This window comes from Marmota monax, unplaced genomic scaffold, assembly GCF_021218885.2.
Source record: "Marmota monax isolate L192 unplaced genomic scaffold, Marmota_monax_Labrador192_F-V1.1 WCK01_AAM20220418_F8-fsc00347, whole genome shotgun sequence".
In the NCBI taxonomy this organism is placed as follows: domain Eukaryota; kingdom Metazoa; phylum Chordata; class Mammalia; order Rodentia; family Sciuridae; genus Marmota; species Marmota monax.
Window position 1 is genome coordinate 868,992 of NW_026694678.1, and position 22,306 is coordinate 891,297.

Genomic DNA, 22,306 nt, shown 5'->3' on the forward strand with positions numbered 1-22,306 from the left:
TCTCACTCAGGTGAAAAAAGTAAACTGAGGAGGTTAATAAGGAAAAGCTTTTAGATCAAGGGATGCCCAAAGAGATGAGGAAAGATCAGGGCGGGAGGAGGTCAGGTGGAACATCAAACACAACTCACCAGTTCCACTACCTGAGGCTAAGCCTCAAATTTCAAATGACTAATAAGAGATCATTAAAAGGCTTCCTGTTATTTTTCTCACCACTTGGAAATCTGCTGAGAAATGGCATGGAAAAAGGTCAAAAGTTCTCCTAAATCAGAAGCTGCAGAAGTCAGCCAACCAGTTTCTTAATAAAATTCAAACTCATCAAAGCTGAGCCTCCTTATCTAAATCATTCTTGGGAGGGAGGGGTGACAGTCCATTCTCCTGTTAACACCCATGGCTCTGTTCACAGCCCCAAGGCCCTCAGAAGGCTCTAAACTGCATCATGCCATGTAAAAAGTACACTCCCTCTCCCCACCACCTAGGACAACATCTGGATAGCAATAGGCCATTTCTGGAATGGTTATGTGGCTTTTGTCTTTCAGACAGACAGGTGGACAAGCAGCTATTTATTTTTGTGTACAAAGGAACACACCCAGTTAGCAGAAATTTTTTTTTAAGTCACAGCCAGCAACAGACTTGCTTCAATAATCTAGTAAGAGGCCAAAGGAAATGAGAGAGGTTGTTGAGGAGAGAAAAGAATGGATGTTCTAATGTGTGGAGTCGTTCTTCATAAACAGATGTAAAACACACAGCAATAAACTGCTGCTTCCATCTGCCAAGAAACCTGAGGGTAAGCGAGTGGGGGGTGGGGGTGCACCCGAGGGTGAGCGAGCCGGGGAGGGGGGCCTCCAGCACACAGAATGGAAGCACAGCTGCAAAGAAAGAGCTTTGTCCACAATCCAAACTTAATTTGCAGGAGACCCCCAAGCAAGCCCACTCCAGAGCTTCTCAAACTATCTGAAGCACCCAACTAATTTTTCCCATGTATTGTGAACTAATATTCTGGTAAAATATAATAACTTATAACAATAAATGAAATGCAGGGGCCCCCTGTTGCTTCTGGGCTGCCATGAGGTGAGCAGCTTTGCTCCACTGCACCCCTCCCTCCAGGATGTCCTGCCTCTCCACAGGCTCAGCCACGTCACCATAGACTGGCACCTTGAAAAATGTGAAAAATCTCTCCTCCTTTTAACAAATAAACTGAGTGTTTTCTAACATACAACACCAAAGAACAAAGAAAACAAAGCTAAACTGGACTTCAGCAAAATGCAAAACTTTGTGCTTCAAGGGCTACCATCAAGCAAGCGAAAAGACAGACCATCAAGTGAGCAAAACTACTTGCAACTCATCTCAGGTAAGGTACTTGCTTCTAGAATATGTAGACTTACGACTTGATAATAAAAGGACAAATAGTGCCAACAAAAGTGGAACAGGTTCTAAACAGAAATTTCTCCAAAGAAGATACGCAAAAGGCCAACTGGTCTTAAGCACCAGAAAAGAGGCTCATCATTAGTCACTAAATGAAATTAAAATGAGCTACCACTTCATACCAACTTATGATGGCTATAAACAAACAGAAAAGAACAAGCATGCACACGGACCTGGAAAAGCGGATCCTTGCACACTATGATGAGAGTGTAAAATGACACAACACTCTGGAAAGCAGCTTGGCAGGTTCTCAGAATGTTAAAACAGTTGCCCTGTGATCCAGTCCTTCCACTCCTAGGTATAGACTCTAAAGAAATGAAATGTTCATATGAACACTCGCACATGGATGCGTGTAGCAGCATTATGGGGAACAGCCAAGATGTAGGAAATACTCAATGTCCACCAATGGATGAACGGACAAAGTGTGGTCTATCCTATCAAAGGCGTGAAGCACTGGTACATGTACTAGACCGATAAACCTTGGAAACATGAGGTTAAGCGAAAGGAGCCAGTCACAAAAGGCCACTTACTGTATAGTTTCACTTACATGAATCCCCAGAATAGGCAAATAATAGAGACACAAAGCTTAGTGGCTGCCTACAACTTACAAGGGTTGCTAATGGGCACAGGGTTTCTTTTGGTGGTGATGAAATTTTCCAAAACTGAGGTAATTACACTCTAAACCACTGAATTACAGATTAAGTGAGTAAAATATATAAAAATTATGTTCAATAAACAACACCAAAATAAACTGCAAGAAAAATTATAACACAGTTGGATGCCACAACAATGCCAAACTGCTTTAAAAGTTTCTAAAGGCCTACCCTCCGTTTTTGTACTCACCTCTCTGTGGATGTGTTAACACACTGACCCTAGGCCCACATACCAGTTACGACCCACACCGAACACCCTAACCCACCTCTCCTCTTACCTGTAACGTTCTCCCACCGGGATGCTTATGCTCTACAGCAAAGTGTGTACTGAGATTCCAGAAAGCAGCACAGGGCCGTGGCTGAGCGGCTTCTGGAGTTAGCCAACCCTGCACTGGAATCCCTGCTCTGTCTGCCACTAACATTCTGGCTTCGTGGCTCTGTTCTCTGGAATCTCAATTTACTCCTATGTAAGAAGATACGGCTATAACTTCCATCAAATTCTAGGCATTCTGAGATAAACCAAAGTGCTCAGCTAATCCCCGGCACACAACATGGGCACCGCAGATGTCAAGTATCATCCCTGCCACCTTCTTCTCCTCCCCGCCACCTTCTTCTCCTCCCCCATCTTCCTACTGCATCTTTGTGTCCCACCCGCTCTTCCCAGGCCCAGGATTCTGTACTGCTTCAACGCACAGCAACACAAAAGAACAAAGATACACAACACCAAAGAACAATTCATGACTGGAATTCACTCATTCTAGCAGACTTAGCCTGAAGGCCCTTGGGGATCACATGGTCCACATGTTCCTTTAAACATGGAGAAACTGACATCCAGAGTGACGACACATAGCCAGCAGCTGCAGGAGCTGGCCTCTCACTCCTCTACCTGCCTGGCATTTGGTCCCCATTCCTTTGATGACACCAAGCTCTGAATATTTTTGAGAGAATACACTTTGCTTCTACTCTAAGCCTAGAGGGTTTGAGGTCAAGGATGATATACCTGCAGCTCCAGGAGCAGGTGCGAAACCCTGGTCCAGCCAATCAATGAATCCCACCTCCCTAGCCTCAGGGAAGAACCTATGTGAGAGCAGAGCAGGAGAGGACAAGAAATAGAATCCTCCAACACCAGGGTCCTGGACAGCCCTGGCCGACATAGCCTTTCTACCTCTGCGGGCTTCTCTGTCACTGTCACCAAGAAACCCATTTTGCTCCCTAATCCAGGCCTGAGTTATTGTTTTCTCCCATTTTGCTCCCCAATCCAGGCCTGAGTTATTGTTTTCTATCACTTGCACACTCAAGTGTTCTTGACTGAAAAAGTCCTCACCGAAACCCAAACATGATTTCATCGTGGCGGAGGTGAGCATCATCATCAATGGACAGGATGGCCTCGGTTTCAATCTCATTCCAGGGCAAGAATCGATTGTTCAAACTGTTCTTCTCAGTACGAACCACCTGGAGCAAGGGAGAAAAATGCAAGAAATCAATGCCGCATTACAAAGCAGATTCAAAACTGTCCTTAGGTCCAAGAAGACTAGCTAAGTCTACTGAGTCATTTGGCCTGATTACCTACCGAATGTAAAATCAAGCATATGCCTTTCAGGAATAAAAACTGCCTTTCGATTCAAAAACTATACAAGGATTTCACATTCAAACTTTATTCACTGTTAACCAATTTTCTTGTGAAACAAACTGATGCTGAGGATCTTCCTGTTAACACAACCTAGGAAATTGAAAATATCCTTCCCAGAGAACACAAGGTGGCCGCGTGGAACCGAGGGTACAGTTCCCAGCCCCAAGACCCCCAGCCTGTCCACAAATTCTTAAAACCAAATTCTGAAATCCCTCAAGTCTACATCATTTCTGACCCACAACTTTAAGGCTTTGGGGGGAAATACAAAGCAGGAAAAACAAAAACAAAAACGCACAGCCTATCCTGTTGAGATCAGCCACTTCCCACTGCAGTGCCCGCCTCCAGTGCTGACCGCACAGCCCAAAGCCAGCTTCCCTCTCAAGCTGGACGGAGTGGAGCAAAGAGCCAGGTCCTCTGTCCATCAAGTCAATCACCCAGTACCCAAGCAAGGTGACCCACACATGCAAGGCAACATTTGCTTCATAAAACAAGGGTCAGTACCTCAAAGGGTAGAATGGTATTAAAACCAAAAAAAAGTTTAATTGAACCAGACCCCAGATAAGCCCAGTTCACCTTCAGTGCAGCTGGCAGCTCTGTTAGTCGCCTGGCCGCCTAAGTCTCAATCATTAATGGCTGCAGTCATACTTAGACAGCTCACTTTATTTTTACAGAATCTTCAGATAATTAGTCCCAGTGATGAGGAGCTTTCATTTCATTCTCAAGAAACAAAGAGCATCTCATGGAGAATGGTCTTTTTAGGAAGCCGGGAAGGTCATCTTACTGTCAACAGACACTTCCCTTGTACTGAAGATAGCTCCTACCTGGCTTGGCATGTCAACTGTACCTGAAGTGTTGGAGCTTACATGGAACTCCATGACCAAACCAGCAAGCTCGCCTCAGCTTAAAACACGACTCCTTCCCCTCTACAAACAGTCTCCCCCAGAGACCCATCTGCCTGCAGATGCCTCTGGTCACACCCCCACTTGTCAGAATGTCACATCTATGCTCTTGAAGCAGAGAACTTGTACTGGAATTAATTCATTCTAGCAGACTTAGTCTGAAGGGCTTTGGTGATCACATGGTCCACGTTTCTTTAAACATGGAGAAACTGACACCCAGAGTGACGAGACACAGCCAGCAGCTGCAGGAGTGGCCTCTCACTCCTCACCCCAATCCAGTCCTTCCCTGCTAAGCCGAGGTTAACTTTAAGAACTTCTTCAATCCAAATGCATTCTTTTTTTTTTTTTTAATAATGAGTTCTTTTTTATTTTTTAGTTGTAGTTGGACACAATACCTTTATTTGTTTATTTTTATGTGGTGTTGAGGACCGAACCCAGGACCTCGCACATGCTAGACGAATGCTCTACCGCTGAGCCACAACCCCAGCCCAATCCAAATGCATTCTTAATGTACATACCATCAATTATGTAAAATAACTCATCACGTGGAATGTCACTCTACCTCAGCCCACATGTGCTTCTGCCCAAATCACAGCAAAGATCTGCAACAGGTGTGCTGCTACAGACACCAGGCATCAGAGCCGAGCAAGAGACACCAAAATCCACCTCGCCCACAAGCACTCCACACGTATATAACGCCCCATCTGTGGCAGAGGGCCTGCACTGGGCTTCAGAAACAGAACCAAGCAGCTGCGGCCCGAGGCAGGAGGAGAGCAGCCAATGCGGAGTCTCCAAGTTCCCATCTCAGCAGCTGCCGACTCCCCAGGGAGCACCATTTGGCAAGTTTTGTAAGACACATCCCAATTTCAGAAATGTTAAAACAAAAATGAGGTCCACCTCAGGATGGAATACAGCGGCGGCTCAGGCCCCGACGCACCCACCTCACCACTGACTCTTCATTCCCAACACACCTACCGTCCGCTTCTCACCACACTGCAATCCTGCCAGTTGGCTGAACTGCTCCTCAGCTGGAACAGTGGACGTTCACAGCCAGGTCTCCCAGGGAAGACCCACCTCATGGAGTAGCTGACAGACAGCTTGCACATTCACATGTAGCTGACCACTTTGTGGGTTAATCTCCAGGAGGCTCATCTACAGCAGAATCAGTGACGGCAAAAGAGCAGAGCCAGAGCACCCATGGGATCCACAGCCCAGCAGCAGTGACATCACTGGGGCTGTAGAAAGGCAGGCCCTGAGCAGCCCTGACAGGATCTGCATTTCTCAAGACGCCTTGTGACTGCTGTGCACACTAAATTTTGAGAAGTGTTAGAGCGAAGGGAAAAGCACGGCTTTGGAGTGAGGACCATACTAGCTACACCACCATGGCACCATGCTGTCCACAAAAACTGAAGTTATTTATAAGCCAAATAAGACAGACAACCAAAATGTGAAAAGGAGAAACAAAAAAACCTAAAATGATCATACTCTGATACCTAGAACACATCCAAAATAATCTAACTGGTTTACAAAATGAACCAAACCAAGAGAACCTACTTATTATAAGACCAGGGTGGAGTCAGAGATGGAGGAGCAATGTGGCCAAGACATGGCCTGGATTTTACCACCAGCTTTTCAGTAAGTCTATTAAAATCCATCACTTGGGTAATCAAGAGGCAAGAAAGGAATCACCATTGATGCTAGGAACACAGTGCCCCTCCCCTGGACCAGAACTGACAGCAAGATGTGCAGGTACAGGAACTGCATTTTAACCATCAGAACAGAGAAAAGGAAAGCTGTAAGCATCACAGACACATGTGTCAAGTACTGCAGCTTTTTTTTTTGTGGCTGGCTGGCCAACAACTGTGGTCAGAGTAGGTTGTCTTAAGGATTGAGAGCAGGGCTGGTGATGTGGCTCAGGGGCAAAGGGCTTGCCTAGCAGGCAAGAGGCCCTAGGGTGCAAAAAGGAAAAAAAAAATTAGGCGAGCAGGGGTTCTCTAACAGGAGTGGTCGCCCACCCCTACCCACCAGGGGACATCTGGCAATGTCTGCAGACATTTTTGGTTGTCACAATGGAGAGTGAGCTGTTTGGGTCTAGTGGGTAGAGGCCTGAATGTAGCTAAATTTTGCAATGCAAAGGACAGCCTTCCCCTGACAAATGAAGAATGATTCAATCCAAAATGTCATTGGTGCCACTCCTGAGACACCCTGATTGAGTTGATCTCCAAAAAGATGAGTAAAGCGGACAGTATTTCAGGAATAACTGAAGTTCCTTATCCAAGGACAACCAACTCCTCCCATAACTCTAAGACTTCCGCCCTAACAAACTGCAAATATAAACTAAAGTTCAGGTGAGGTGAGGGAGGAAGGGATGGTGGTGAAGGAACTGCTTCAAAGCTGTAGTGCTCGAAGGCAAGATACAAGCTCGGCCAAATAACCATTATTGGTTTTGGTACCAAAATCAGAAGGACAAAAAGATTCAAGAATTTCTAAAGGCAGACACAGAGATCAACATTAGCCTCCAGAAGTCTGAAAAACGCTGAGAGAATGTAAAAAGAAATTGGTCAACAAGAGTATTAGTGCCTGACATTTAGGGGAAAGATTCTCATTTTTGATGATATTGTTCAGTTTCAAATTACAACAGCTCCCACCCCAACACGGTCTATTTCCTGGTGTTATCACAGCACAGTGCTACTAGAAACTTATGGGTACACTCTGGTAACTCGTGAACATGAAGAATGATTTGCAAATTAATGCTCTAATCACTGGTATGACATTAACCAGAATGAGCAGCGCACAGTGCCTGGCATATGATAGATTTCAACAGGCAGTTTACACAGTATGAGTGAAAGAGTTGGAATTAGCACATAACTAAGTCTTTCCGTTCTGTTTTCAGAATGATATAAATACCTGAAAAGATCAAAATTATCAATGAATATTCAAATCTTTTTAATATTAAAGAATGATAATTAGAAAGGAAATAGGAAGTCTGACAATATTTTAACCTAAACAAAAAACCCATCAGCCTACATGGGTCCAATGGGGAGCAGCACTCGCTACCATTCACCCTCCTGGTTTCACAGCCCCTGCTCCCCAAGGGTGCCTCCCTGCTTCTTTGTTTGCCATTGTGCATAAAAGCCTTCCCATCTGTCACCACACCTTCCTTCTCGTTCATCACAGCGGAACAGGGAGGAACTCTGCCACCTACTAAACTCAGCAACTTTAACACACTTAAAATGCTGTCCTTCTCTTTACGATCGCACTCGGCCCACCGAGGGCCGCAGCCTCCAGCCTCATCACCACAGCACGCAAACACAGTTTGTAACAAATCCACTGAGAAGACGCTGTGCTTCCAGACACCACACGGCTGAGAACGCAAACAGCAGCCAACTTCAGCCTTCCAGCCTCCTCTTCCTCTAACTGAAGAAAGCAGCCAATCATGGGGCTCAGGAATCAGGAAAATGGGGCCCCAGCAGAGGCACAGACACCGGTCGTATGTACCCAACACCAGCACAGAGTGAAACAGAGCTGGGGGTGAGTAGGGAGGGGAGCAGAGAGGCCACCAAATGAATGGGCACCAGGACTCCTGGATTCTCCAAGGGACTCATTCATCAATAAACACCAAGTGGTGGGGCCACAGCTGGGAAGTGCAGAAAAGGAAGGGAAAGGAGTAAGAAGATAACATGGTGAACTGGTTTTCCAATTATAACCTGGAATAGTGGCTAATACAGTACAAAACTACCATACATTTTAGATTGGGACAAGTCTGTTTTAACTTATAAAAGTTGGCAATGATCCCTGTAAAACTGAAGGTAAAACAGTATAAGTTAAAGTCAGGTGCAGTGGCACTCAGAAGGCTGAGGCGATAGGATCCAAGTTCAAGGCCAGCCTCAACTGGTTAGGGCCTTGTTTTGGGTTGGTTGGTCTTGGTGCAAGAGATCAAACTCAGGGCCTCCCTCATGCTAGGCAAACACTCCACCACGGAGCTACAAACTTCACTGTGTTCCTGCCTCAGTACTGGCCCCAATGCCCCCATTAGCTGGGAGCAGCTGGGATTACAAGTCACTGCACAAGCCTAATGTAGGTATTAATTAGTCAAATGACCTGAAACAATAAAATTCTTGCAGTCTCAGATTCCTTCCTTTGAATTTACAGAGTACAAATACCTACATAAGTAAATTATGAATACAATTAGTAAATTACTTTTACAACATGTCTTTTCAGCAATTCCTCTACATTTCTATAATTTTGGCTATTCCGATTTCTGGTAGCTTTGCTTTATAATCTTCTTTTTCAGTCATACAGTTCATCCCAAACAGAAAGAAAAAGCCAGAGTTACAATCATCGAGTTATTAAGTAAAATACTGTCCAAGGAAAAACCCAAGCACCCAGATCCACCAATACCCAGTGAGGCCGACCAGCCTCTGTAGAGCCCTCCCCTGGAGAGGCTGGAAAGGTTCCTCCTGTTCAACTTGCCTAGAAATCATAACATTGGACAACGACCATCTGAATCATACAAGGGATATTTTATAGAGCAGAATGGACAGGCAAAAATAGAACTTATCAGGTTTCTGAGGCCTAAGTCTTTATAATGACCTCTCCTCTCCATGAAGTCTGGCCCGCGGTAAAGCCTCTGGCCGCCTGAGCACCAAGACATCACGGGTGCTCCGAGGCTGTTCCTTCAGGCCCCAATCCTCTTCCCCAACACACTACTTGTAAAGCAATATTAAAAGACTCTTGCCAGGTGTAATGGAGCACATCCCAGCAATTCAGAAGGCTGAGGAAGGAGGATGGCAAATTCCAGGCCAGCCTGTGCAACTCAGAAAGAGCCTATCTCAATAATGAAACAATAACCCTCTTGGCATACCATTCAAGTTCCCAAAACAGAGACATCGCCTTTCTATCTGAATACCAATGACTACGAGAGAAGGAAAGGGCCCTGAAAAACAAACTGGAAACCACTCACTTTAAAACTTGATTTGGTCATTTTTTCTCTTTCTTCTTTTCAGGGGATGGAACATAGGGCCTCATGCATGCTAGGCAGCCACTCTACCACGGGGCTACATCCCCAGTCCTCCACAAACTCAAATCTCTATCACACTGCTGTAGTTTTATTTGGGGAAAAAATGACGCATTCCGGCCTTGAAGTCTCCAAGGACATGAATGAGTCAAGCTCACCTCTGAACTCACCCTCTCTGCCCCCGCCACCATGATCCAGACCACCACCACCTCTCCCCTGGGCTACTGCTACTACAAGTCTTTTACCTGCTTCTGCTCTTTCTCTGAGAGGCACCCTCACACACTCGGGACACATTCTACACTGCCCAGCCAGCCCTGGCCACCTTCGCCCACCTCCCTTCAAACTCCCCACAAGAGCTCCACTGCAAATGCAGAGAGGGCTGCTTCTCACAGTTGCCACTGCCTGTGGATGCCTCTAAAATTCACAAGGCTCTCTCACTCCATACAAGCTTCTCCGATGTCCAAGAGCCCTTGCCAGGCACCCTGGGTAAATTAGTTTGTACCCTTTATGAAGGGAGAATGAAAAATTCAGATTCCAGGGCTGGCTTCCAAAGAAGCCAACAAACGTAGTGTGAAGATGAGCACTGCTCTGAGAAAGCCTGGCTATGCTCCTAAATAACTAAAAGACATCACTTTCCTAACAGCCCAAGTCTTCAAACACCAACAGCACAGATCTTAAGGTTCTCATTTCACAGAATGCTCTAACAAGGCCACCCCTACTTATCACTATTTTCTAGAATCTAAAGTGTGAGAAAGGAACACATGCAAACAGGACAGAATAAAGCAATAACTATGAATCAAACTTTTGTGGGACCATGTATCAAAAGGGATTATTTTCAGGCATCTGCTTCAGGAGGGCTGAGCCAGCTCCTACCAGATAATCCTCCTGCGGATGGCAATCAAGCTCTGTACAAATATACCGAGAGGACACCTTCCTGAAGGCAATGGTGAGGGAGCCACTCACGGCACATTATGGAGTGGAGCTGACATGTAGAGGGAAGGAAGTGCTGATACAGGAGAGAGCACAGAGCCAGGGCCGGGAAGGACAGCTGGAACCCTCAGACCCAATCCAGTCAGGCTGTCCTGAAGGATAAGAGGAAAGAGTCTGGGGCAACCACTGGCCCGGAAAGACAGGAGGAAATTCCAAAAAGGAGAAAACCAGAGAGGGGGAGCTCCCAGTGCTGGGTATAAACCGGTCTCTGGCTCACTTCAACCCTGCGCATGCTTGGTGCAGGTTGTAAGCAGACCAGCTAAATATAAAAGAACTCAACGAACTGTGGAGTAGCCATTAAAAGAACTTTTAGTCTGGGTCCAAATTATCTGCCTCGTAAGACAAAAATAGCAACACTTTTCAAAATAAAAAAAATCAAGGAAAGCAATGCCAAGGAACATCAAAATCAAACTGCTAAAAGCCAAAGATAAGGAAAAGATCCTGTAAGCAGAAGAGAAAGCCACACATAACACACAGGGGAAGCCCACTGACTATCACCAGGAACAGCAGAATGTCTTTAAGGGGCCCTGAAAACATGGTCCCAACCTAGTGGGGACTTTTTCAAGAGAATGGACATCAAATTTGTTGGCAGAGTAACACTCTCCATCTGACTTCCATTAGACATCTCTGTGGCTGTGCTCCAGGAGCCAAGGTGCTTGACTCAACTGTTAGCAAAGAATGCAAGGGACACAGGGTGAAGGACAGCTGGGACTCTCAGACAAAATCCAGTCATTCTGGCCCGAAGGATAAGAGGAAGGAGAGACACAGAGAGAGCAGACAGCACCACCACATCTCCCTGCAGCAGCCCTACAACATTCAGTGAGCGCACCACACTTCTCCCCTTTCTCCGCAGGTCCTGGCTCCTTGCCCATTCACTATTCCATTTGAGCTGGAATTCTCTTTGCATACAGCAAGTGGAAATAAAGTGTCCAAGGACACTTTTATTCTAAGCCAGACCCCTTTGTTATGTAATTAATTATTAGAAAAGAATGGGGAATTTTAGTATAGAAGATCTACCAGGTGCCACTAAAATAGCTGGGGCTCAACAGATTTCACAGTTCACACATGATCTAGAACTTATGCATATTGCTTAGCTGAGAAGCTGAGCAGAAGAGAAACACAAGTTGCTCAGCATTTTCTGAAATGACAGAGGTTCCTGGGTTGATTCACTTAACCAATGTGCTGACTTTGAGTCACTTTCCTAAGGACTGGAATCTGAGACTGCCTGGGAACCACCGTGCTGCTGATTTTATAAGCCCTGTTAATCCTAACACAATGAATAGGTGATGTCCGCATCTAGGTGGAAAGCCACTCTGAGGCACAACATAGTAGTGCCTCTCTGACAGGGGAGGCAGACAGCTGCCACTGTCTCTCTAGCCCTGATGCCTGCCTGCACCCATGTCAGAAATTCCAACTGCTGCCCAAAACACCTGCTTCTCTTAAATGGAAAGAAGTCAAAATTTTTAGAGAATGGTGTGAGACCTCCAGCATGAAACTGTTGCCACATTTTAAAAGAACTAGAAAAAAACTGCATCCCTAATATGAGCTTTCTAGAATGGCCCTTTATTTGGAAAGTTTCAGGCTCTTCCGAATAGGTTATGCATTAATTGCAGTGTGCTGCCCAGCAATAAAGAGGACTGCATATTTCCTACCAGTGTTAAAGAAAGAACAGCTCTAGTAAGTGCTCCAATGAACTCCAGTTCATGGTTTACCAGGTGGCACCAGCTTCTCCACATCTTGACCAAACTCAAAGAACACGCAGGAAAAACGGAAAGCATAGGCAGCTCTGATATCCCACTGTGGGATGGCATCTGCCCTTTGCAGAGTAAGTGCTGCTGCCGCTTTTATTTTATTTTTTAATTCAGTGACAGTTATGAAGTTGTAACTAAGAAAGGAAATGAGTAAAATTCACTTAGGAAAAAGTTTGTAAAGGAGATTTCTTAATATACAAGATAAACTCTGGGATGGAAAGAATCCTAGTCTTTCTTTGATTGGTTTCACACAAATCATCCCTAAAAATCACCAATTTTCTTAAGCAAGACTCTAGTTGATGCATGGCCCATCAGACCTTTTGTTGTTCTTTGCTACCTTTTTCTAGAAAGTACCAATGTTGCAAGGTAAGTAGTTGACAGGTCTGCTTTAAGGCCTCACATCTCTCTTGCAGATCACCAGTTTAATTCAAGCAGGTAGATACAAAAGCCTCAGAATGCCACCCAGTCCTACATGTTTAGATCTTATCTTTCCTGTAAAATAACAGCATGTAAACATCAGACATGGAGTAAAGAATGAGAAAGACGGGCTGGGGCTGGGGCTGAGCAGTAGAGCATTTGCCTAGCATGTGTGAGGCACTGGGTTCGATCTTCAGCACCACATATAAATAGATAGATTGGGGGGGGGGGGGGTGCACTGTGTCCATCTACAACTAAAATTTAAAAAATAAAGAATAAGAGAAAGACCCTGCAAGATACTCTAGAATAAAGAAGGCTCTCCAACTCCCAAATATCAAACCCCACTCCACCCTTCCAGAGGCTTCCAGAGGATCCTGTGAATGACATCATTCTTCTCCCAAATCCTCTGGGATGATTAAAAACTGAAGCTTCTGGAATCAGACATTGTAAAGCTCACCTCCTCCATTACTCATCATGGCCTTGAGCAAATTAATCAACTCTCCGAGCCTCAGTTCCCACAGATACAAAATGAAGAAACAGTGATAATCATACATCATATAACCCTAATTACAGTGCCTGGATCCTAAGTTCTTCCTGACCATGAGCTTTCTCATCACTATGATTAGCAGGGATAACTGCACAGGTCCAGTAGCAATGTTAGTGGTGGCAGTGCTCAGGTGACTTAGGAAGTAAGTAGCAGCAATGAGCTGGCAAGGCCTAAAGAAGTAACAAGCAGAAATTTCATGGGAAAAGTCATCTGTACCCGTGTTTAAAAAGATGTACATTCCTCGCCAGTAAGAGTTAAGATAGCTAAAGGGAAAGGCATTAGGAGTGAAGTACATGCATCAAGAGAGACTGCCCATTTTTGCATTACCATGATGGGGACGCCAATGTCAGGCCACAGAAGGTCCTCTGATGGCAGCTTGGGAGAATTCCACACCACCACCACTTTGTTCAGGTACGGGAGGCCGTTCAGCCTCTCCAAGGAGTTCATGAGCACCTCCTCGCGCTCATAAGTCAACATCACCACTGTGAATTGCTCTCGGGGCACGTTACCACCAAGTGCGGCCTGAAACTCCTTGCCAGAACCCCCAGCCCCACCACCAATAGGCCGAAACCCAGTCCCTGAGCCCAAGAACTTGGCCTCTGAGGGCAACACAGGGTCAAAGGGAGTGTGGGGAAAAAGATGGAAAGGTCCTGGAGCAGAGTTCCAGCTGCGGTAGAAGTCAGTGACGGTCAGAGTGAAGTTGCGGAGGTATTTGGGTGAGGCATAGGGTGGCTCCGTTTCTACTGGCCCCAGGTCCAGGTCCCCGTTGTCAGCCATATTGGGGTCAGTTCCAGCCGCCTTGCCTGAACGATGGGGAATCTCAGCTGCTACCTCTTCCCGGATGGGAGCAGCTGGGATCTGAAGGCGAGTCCTAATCATGGCCAGCACGGTATTAAAAATACTGTCAGCGGTGGAGAAGTATGTCTCCCAGAGAAAGCGGCCTTGCCGCCTCATGGCCAGCAGATCACTATCAGAGAGACTGCGTAACAGGAAGTGGACCTCGGTGACACGAGGCTTGGGCACCACAAGGGCCGCCTCGTTCCACTGCAGCATGTCCTGGTAAGGAAGCTGGACTTGTTCCCCTAGCACGACTGGGACAGCACCAACTTCCAGGGCTTCAAAGAGCCGTGTTGCACACCCAGATGAAATAACCAAGTGAGGGTCCCCAGGAGTGATAATGAGGGCAAAGGTGGACAGCTTCAGTAACTCCAGGCGGTCCTCCCGCTCCCCACACAGCGCCCACTCAGTCGGCAGACTGGGCTTGGGCTGGTTTTTGCAGGTAAACTCCACCAGGACCTGATCTAACTTGCTGTCCTGGACGGCCTTCAGGGTGGCAATGATCCGATCGTCATAGTCAGCAGGAGGGTCACCTTCCATCTCCTCTTCAAAGGAGCGGGCCTCCTGAAGGCTGGATCTCAAGGATTCGATCTTCTCACCCTGGAAGGTAAAGAGATATTTCCGCTTCACTGGCACCTGTGGTGGGATTTCCATGAAATTGGGTTCTGACATGGCATGGACCAGCGGCGAGACCACCAAGTCAAAGCCAGGTCTGTACTGCGCAGCATAGAAAGTGGACTGGGCCACCATGGCACGGCCTGTGCTGACATTGTATAGTAAATTCTGTGTGTCCGACTTGCGTGACAGGTTGATGATGACGTGGTTGTGTCCATCTGTCCGCCAATGTGGTAGGGAATACAGCTGTTTCTCAAGGTCAGATGGCCGCAGCACGACTGGGTCCTGCATTTCTCCCACTAATACCACATACAGGCAGGCAATGTCTGCATTTTCTGTAACATAAGCACTGGCTCGTGCTGTAGCCTGAAAAGCCTGCCTGACCAGGGGGTCCAGGTAGCTGCCCAAGGCAAACTGGTCACTGTCATAAACGTAGACAGGAAAACCAGAGGTGAGAGGGCAGCGGGAATAATCGAAACAGTTGTGCAGGCGGCAACCCCTCGTGACCTTTGGGGGAGGAAGGCCAGTGTCATCCTTCTCTGGGAGCAGTCGGATAGGCAAAGAAAGTTTGGGCTGATTTTGGGCCATCAGCTCTTTGTAAGAATGCTCAGTCTGGCTAATGACATTCTTGAGCTGCAGCAGGTCCTGCTTGGCGTTTTCAATACTCTTCTTACAGGCTTCGATCTTTAGGTTCAGCTTGGCGATTTCACTGTTCAGCTCCTGCCGCTTGGCTTCCAGCTGTAGGAGCTCCTCACTCACCGATTCGCGGATGCGGCAGAGGTCCAGCACGTGCTTCACCTCACAGAGCTCATTACCCGCCCGTGGGCCAAAAATCCGTTTGCCAGCCTCGTCTGCCTCATCCAGCGTGGTGAGATAATAGTGAGCAATGAGGGGGAAGAAAACCAGGATGATGAACAGTGTAAAGCTGAGCCACGTGAGCCGGATGCGGTTGGACCAGCGCAGCATGCAGGTCTGACCTCCATTCCCCACTCCCCCATTCCGCAACATGGTATAACCCGTCATGAGTTCTCTTGCCCCTCTGATCACGTTGGGTCACTCGCCATAACCGTGAGTTTCTAGTCAGAAAAACACAACCTCTTTCTCACTCACACGTTCCTAGAAGAGTGAGTGCACTCCCTGTACAAGGCACCACATAAAATGGAAATTTCATCTTCCTCAGCTGCGAATGACATGGTCCCTGACCCTGTTCCAGCAGGTTTTAAGTTCTGGCTGTTGATCAAAGAGCACGTCCTTAATCTTCACTGAACAGTAAAAGGTACCACATTGCTGCTGAGTTGGAAGGGAGGTACCCCATGATAAAACCCAGGAAAAATACCCTGGAATCACAAAGGCCATTTCAAAGGCCATAGCTCTTGTTCCTTGGCTTTGCTGACCAACAAATATGCATAGTTTCTACTGCACAGTTGTACAGTAGCTGGTCAGGTCCACTGGCATTAGAACCACTGGCTCTTATCCACGTCTTTGCCAACAGCCAAGCCTGCAAGAGAAAAAGAACCATGTCAGTGTGTTGAAAAGATCATGTTCAACACCACTCCCACCCCAGCACATTTCTAGAAAATGCTTCACCTTCTAGGATCAAACAACGTTGGAACAAGAGTGTGTTTCTCAGAGTACTGCCAATCCAAGGCAGAGACGCTGCCCGGCAGGTGTACACTGCTCGTGGTTGGTAAGTGCCCTCAACAGCTTCAGTCTACACCCACCCCCACCCAGCCTCTTCCTGTTTAACTAGATCTAGAGCAGCACTAGCGCCCCATCAAATGATGACCAGCTAAAATCAACAGTGGGCAAAGATGTCTTCAGTAACGATCTGGCCTCATTAGATGAAGAGAAACACCTTCCCACCAATCTTATTAGCAATGTTCACTTCTAATATTCAAACATCCTTTTGAACCACTTAACCAAAAAAAAAAACAACTCTAAAAGGCTCAATTTCTTAAATTTAGAACTGAAAAGAATTGAAGAGAACTCTTTTGTTCTTCAGCCAGTAGCAGATTCAGTAATCCAGAGACAAAAGGTATTTCCCAGTTTGCTTCTATTTATCTTCCATTAGCAGACACCATGTGCTCCTTCTTAAACCAGAAATAGTAACTTGGCCTTTTAGAAATGAGAGGCATCATTTCTTATCCTTGGGAGACAGATGTGCTATCAGACCACATGCCTATCAGGGCCCTAATCTTCTAAAATGGAGATGAGTGCGTGGAGGTAACAATATGTTGTGTGGCTCTGAAAATAAAGCAGAGCACGTGAGGAACTTTTGGCTCTTCCATCTTGAAACAAATCCCCAGTCCTCTTCTCTCAAACTTTACTTTACCATCAGAGGCTACAGAATCTTTCCGCCTGCTCTCTCCACAAACTCAGCATATCTAGAAGTCAGTTATAATACACTGTGCCAAATTCCTGAATGAATATTTCATTTATTTCTTCCCCCAAAAAGCGTTCACATACTCTTGATGCATCTGACAAGCTATCATAACTGGGAGGCTCTAGAACGCACAGTGGTCCTTGACTTCAGGAAATTCTCTTAGCCTGGAGACAAGATGGACACAGTAAGGGCACTGCCATAAGTCAGGGCTCAGCCACTCTCCAGCCTCTACCTGTGCTCAAGATGTACAACTATGAAAGGTCTGGTAGAGTCTTCACTCACACGTAAGTAACAAAGAGCTGCTATCAGTGTTGCTAAAAGGTTTCAGTAGAACAAGTGAGAACAAAACAAAAAAAAAATCTATCCAGGAAAATACAGAATTTGGATCATCTCAACCTAGATAAGTAACAGCTAGTCAAATACTGCGGAGAACCCAGAGAGGCCAGTGTTTCACAGACCTGACATCGCCCTTCTGTTCCAAAGGGCTGACTCTCTCTGCGGCAGTGAAGGACAGGAGGGCACGGGGTAGAGGGCAAGACGAGCAGCAGCACAACACTCACCTCCTTCTTTCCACACACCAGGAGCCTCCTTTCTCGGGCTTATGTCACTTTATCCTTCCGTAAATAACTTCTTAAAATAGTGAACACCAGGGTTTGCTCTCCTGATTTAAAAAGGAAATATAAAAGTAACACACTATTAGTAAAATACCCAATGCTGAAGGTACTATTGAAGAATTTACTCAGTGTTCCTCTGAAAAAACTCTCCTTGCATAAATAAAAAAACCACAGAATTCACTGTCCCAAAAGACACTCTCTTAAGTGAAAACAATTCTACTGATAACTACACTAGGACAACAGGTACAAAATGGGACCCTCACAGCAAACCACACAGCTATGTGACCCGCTTACGTGCCTGAAGGAGAAATAAAACAGAGCACTGAAATGTGGGAAATCCTTGCCTTTACAAGTAGATGCTGAGCGATTTATAGATGATGGCACACTTGGGATCTGTTTCAAAATAAACAGGGGCAGTGAGGAGGGCCAGGTGAACCAAAAAGAGCCAGTGCTGACTGGTACTGGCACGGAATGATGGGTAAATGTGGGGAATTACCATATTACGTTCTTTGCTTTTGCTTACGTTTGAATGTCTTCATACCAAAAATTCCCAAAAAAATTACATACAGAATGTAAGCAAATTTTTTTTAAAAGTCACTCAGAGACTGACAATTCCTAGTCTAATATATCCAGTGCTACTAACTCACAGAGATGTGAGTAGAAACAAACATTCTAATGGAAACCAAGCTAGGTGCAGTGGCACACGTCCATAAAATCCCCACTACTCAGGAAGTTTGGGGCAGGAGGATCACAAGTTTGAGGCCAGCCTTAGCAACTTAGTGAGATCCTGTCTCAAAATAAAAAATAAAAACGGCTGGAGGAAGATGGAGTTGTGGCTCAGTGGTAGAGCGCTTGCCTGGCATGTGTAAGGCCCTGGATTCGATCCTCAGCACCACATATAAATAAATGAATTAAAGATCCATTGACAACTAAAAAAAAGAAAAAAAAAATTTTAAGTGCTGGGGAAGGAGCTCAGAGGTTAAGTACCCCTAGGTTCAGTCCCCAGAACTTATAACTATAATAATAATAGTGGAAACCAATAATTCAACAATAATTCAAAAGAATGCATCCCCATTAACTTCTATCTCTTTAACTGAAATAAGACCGAAGTCAATGTCTAACAGCAGGAACTTCCCTTCCTAAATAGCTAATTAAATTATTTAAAGCACAAAAGAAAACGACACTCAGGATCTCTTCTGTCATTCTCTGGAAAATGACAATAAAGTATCAGGATCTAGAAACAAATATCCCTGCAACACTGATAAGGGAACAACCTCTAGAGACTTAAGTCAAACACAGTACATGGCTTACTAACTCTCAGTCACTCCCAGAGCATGTAGACCTAACCTGCCAGCCTGCTTCTGTTCCTGACCCCATGACATATCCTACAGAGCAGCCAGGATGCTCTTCTTCAAACACAAATTAGATGTCTCTCTCCCTTTCCGAGGAATCACAGGAGATTCCCATTGCACTATCACCCCTACCCGAGTGCAGCGGCCCCCCGCTGTTCCCTGTGCTCAGCCAACTTTGGCCACACTGGCCTCCTTTCAACTCCTCGGCCTTGCCAAGCTCTGTACTGCCTTGGAACCTTCAGACTGGCTGCTCTTTTTCCTGGTGACTCTCATCCCTCAGGTCAATTTTCTGAACATCCTCATTTTAAAGTTGCCTTTATTACCCCAGGAGCTTTCTGGCATTAACCTACTGATTTCCTCCGTATCTTTTCGTTCATTCATTCAGTACCACCTTCCCTGCCAAAACCTACCTACTGGGGGCAGGAGCTTTGTCTGCTGGGATTCCTGCCATGTCGCCAGCTCGCAGCACAGTTCATTAAACTCACCAAGTCTGTTAAATGAGTTGTGCCACTGATCCCTTCCTCCTCTGCACACTCCCAGCCCTCGCCTGGATTTCCACGAAACGGTACTTTTTGGTGTTCCCACTCAACTCCCTGACTGCTGTTACCATTCTGCTTCAGTAGGTATAGTCTTCCTCCTACCTAAAATGTTCCCCCAAGGCTTTTGACAACATCTGTTAATAAATGGCTTCAACCATCACCCATAATCAGACTATCCCCAAAACCACGACTTCAACCCTAGCCTTTCTGTCTTATACTAGTAGTTCAGTATTCCCAGCTCCCTAAAGATCTCTCTCCTAGCCTGTCGCATGCCTACAATCCCAGCAATCTGGGAGCCGGAGGAGGGGGACCAAAGTTTGAGGCCAGCTCAGAAACTTAGCAAGATCCTGTCTCAAAATAAAATACAAAAATGGCTGAAGATGTGGTTCAATGGTAGAGCACCCCTGGGTTCAATCTCCAATAACCCCCCGCAAAAAAAAAAAAAAAATTCTTTTAAGGATTTTTTTTTTAGTTGTTGATAGGCCTTTATTTTATTTATTTATATGAGGTGCTGAGAATCAAACCCAGTACCTCACACATGCTAGGCAAGTGCTCTACCACTGAACTACAACCCCAGCCCAAAAATAACTTCTTTAAATTAAAATAAATAAGCTGAGCATGGTGGTGCACGCCTGTAATTCCAGTGACCTGGGAGGTGAAGGCAGGAGGGTCAGAAGTTTGAGGCCAGTCTCAGTGCCTTAGCAAGATCTTCAACAACTTAATGAGAACTTTCCTCAAAAATGGGCCAGGGATGTAGCTTAGTGGGATGTGGCACTCCTGGGTTCAATTCCCAGTCCAGGGGGTGGAAAAAAGCCCTCTCCTAAGATATGTTACAATCAGCTCAGGCCTTCAAACACTTCCTCTTTCCACTACTTTCCATTATGCCCATGACGCGACATTCCTCCAGCCACAGGAAAACTACCGACCACGGAGCAGCCAGGCCAGGACCCGACCCCTCAGGAAGCTGTCAGAGGCTCAGCTGACCATTCTGAGACACTTTTCTTCATGAATAAGAAGATATCACCAATGTTCAGAGTTGATATAAAGGTTAGAGATAGTGGGGGCTGGGGCTCAGCACTAGAGCGCTTGTCTCACATTTGTGAGGCCCTGGGTTTGATCCTCAGCACCACATAAATAAAATTAAAAGGTACTGTGTCCACCTACAACTAAAAACAATATTAAAAACAAAAAAAGATTAGATAGTGAATAAAACACACTGCACAGTATCTAGCACAAATGAAGACACATATTAGCTATAAGCCTTGAGTTATTTTTAACTCCTCCAACTCCTTACATCCATATTGATTTGCCAATTCTTTATTGAAATATATTATGATAATGATGAAGTCTGCATTTATCCCTTTCCTGTATATTTCTTTTATTACTCTACTGTCTTCACCAGTCCTGGCCCACAACAAATTATAATGCCTAATCTCACATTTTCCACCCGTTCACTCTGTATTACCCTAAATCAGTATTTTTTTTTTTTTAATCTTATTTAGTACTCCAGCTTGAATAATTTCAAGTTCTCCAATCCATTCTTCGGATATATCCAGCCCACTGTAAATGCCATCCAAAACATTCTTAATTTCAAGTACTATATTTTTCAGGTCTAGAATGTCCATTAGACTCTTATTTAGATACAGGATTTCAAGTGCAGAATGGTATATCTATCCATTTTTTTCTCTTTCCCTCTATTTTCTTTATCACATTTATAAGATTTTTTTTTTTCATTCATTACTAAAGATTGAACCCAAAGGCACTTCATCACTGAGCTACAGCCCTAGTCCATTTTCTCAATTTTTAAATTTTGAGACAAGGTCTCACCAGCTGGCCAGGAACTTGCAATCCTCCTGCCTCATCCTCCCTCATACCTGGGGTTATAAGCATGTACCTCCTCACCCAACAAAAAATTAAATTTTTTATCTGCTAACTCCAACACCAGGACACTTATGGACTTGAACCCCACCATGATGCCACCTGTCATGAGGTGACACATTACAAAACCAAAAGGGCCTTTGCCAGAGCCATCAGAATGCTGTTCTGACTTTCAGCCTCCAAAGCTGTAAATAAATCTCTTTAATTTATACACTACTCAGCCTCAAGTATTTCATTATTGTGACAGAAAACAGACTAATACAGTATTATAATTAATCTAGAAATGATTTAAAGTGCCCAGGAGGATATGTGCAGGTGCACACAAATACTATGCCATTTTACATAAGGGACCTGAGGTATCTATAGCTTTGGGTACCTGCAGGAGGTCCTGGAACCAATCCCACCCTACCCACATACTAAGCACCTCTGTATTCAATTTATCTTTTTTGTTATCATTAAAGTGGTTACACGTATTCTTGACTCAATCAAGTCAAAAGTTTAATGATATTTCTAACATTTTCTTCTACCTCAAAAGACCCTTAGAACATTACCTGTGCTAACCTACATTGAATTAAATGTCATTATTAAGGTTTTAGCTCCACTTTTTTTATCCTCTCATCATGCTCTCAGTGGCATAACTGATGCCTGTTTATATATTCGCACATGTATTTGCCAATTTTCTTGCTCACAATTCTATTCCTTTTGGCATTTCATTCCTTCCGATAGTTTCTTTTATTCGAAAGCAGTGTCTTCAGTGAGAGT

At 45.2% G+C, this 22,306-nt stretch overlaps 1 protein-coding gene across 6 annotated transcripts in view; it reads right to left on the minus strand.

Annotated features, from left to right (window-relative positions):
* The window catches only part of Extl3 (exostosin like glycosyltransferase 3), a 104,198-nt gene that overhangs the window by 13,655 nt on the left and 68,237 nt on the right, over positions 1-22,306 (minus strand). For all 6 annotated transcript variants that reach the window (XM_046423351.2, XM_058572350.1, XM_046423350.2 and 3 more), the window contains 3 exons: positions 17,722-17,822; positions 13,654-16,276; positions 3,400-3,527 (listed from right to left, as the gene is read on the minus strand). In XM_046423351.2, coding sequence (XP_046279307.1) covers positions 3,400-3,527; positions 13,654-15,801 — 2,276 coding nt within the window. In that variant the 5' untranslated portion in view covers positions 15,802-16,276; positions 17,722-17,822. The remainder of the gene's footprint in view (positions 1-3,399; positions 3,528-13,653; positions 16,277-17,721; positions 17,823-22,306) is intronic.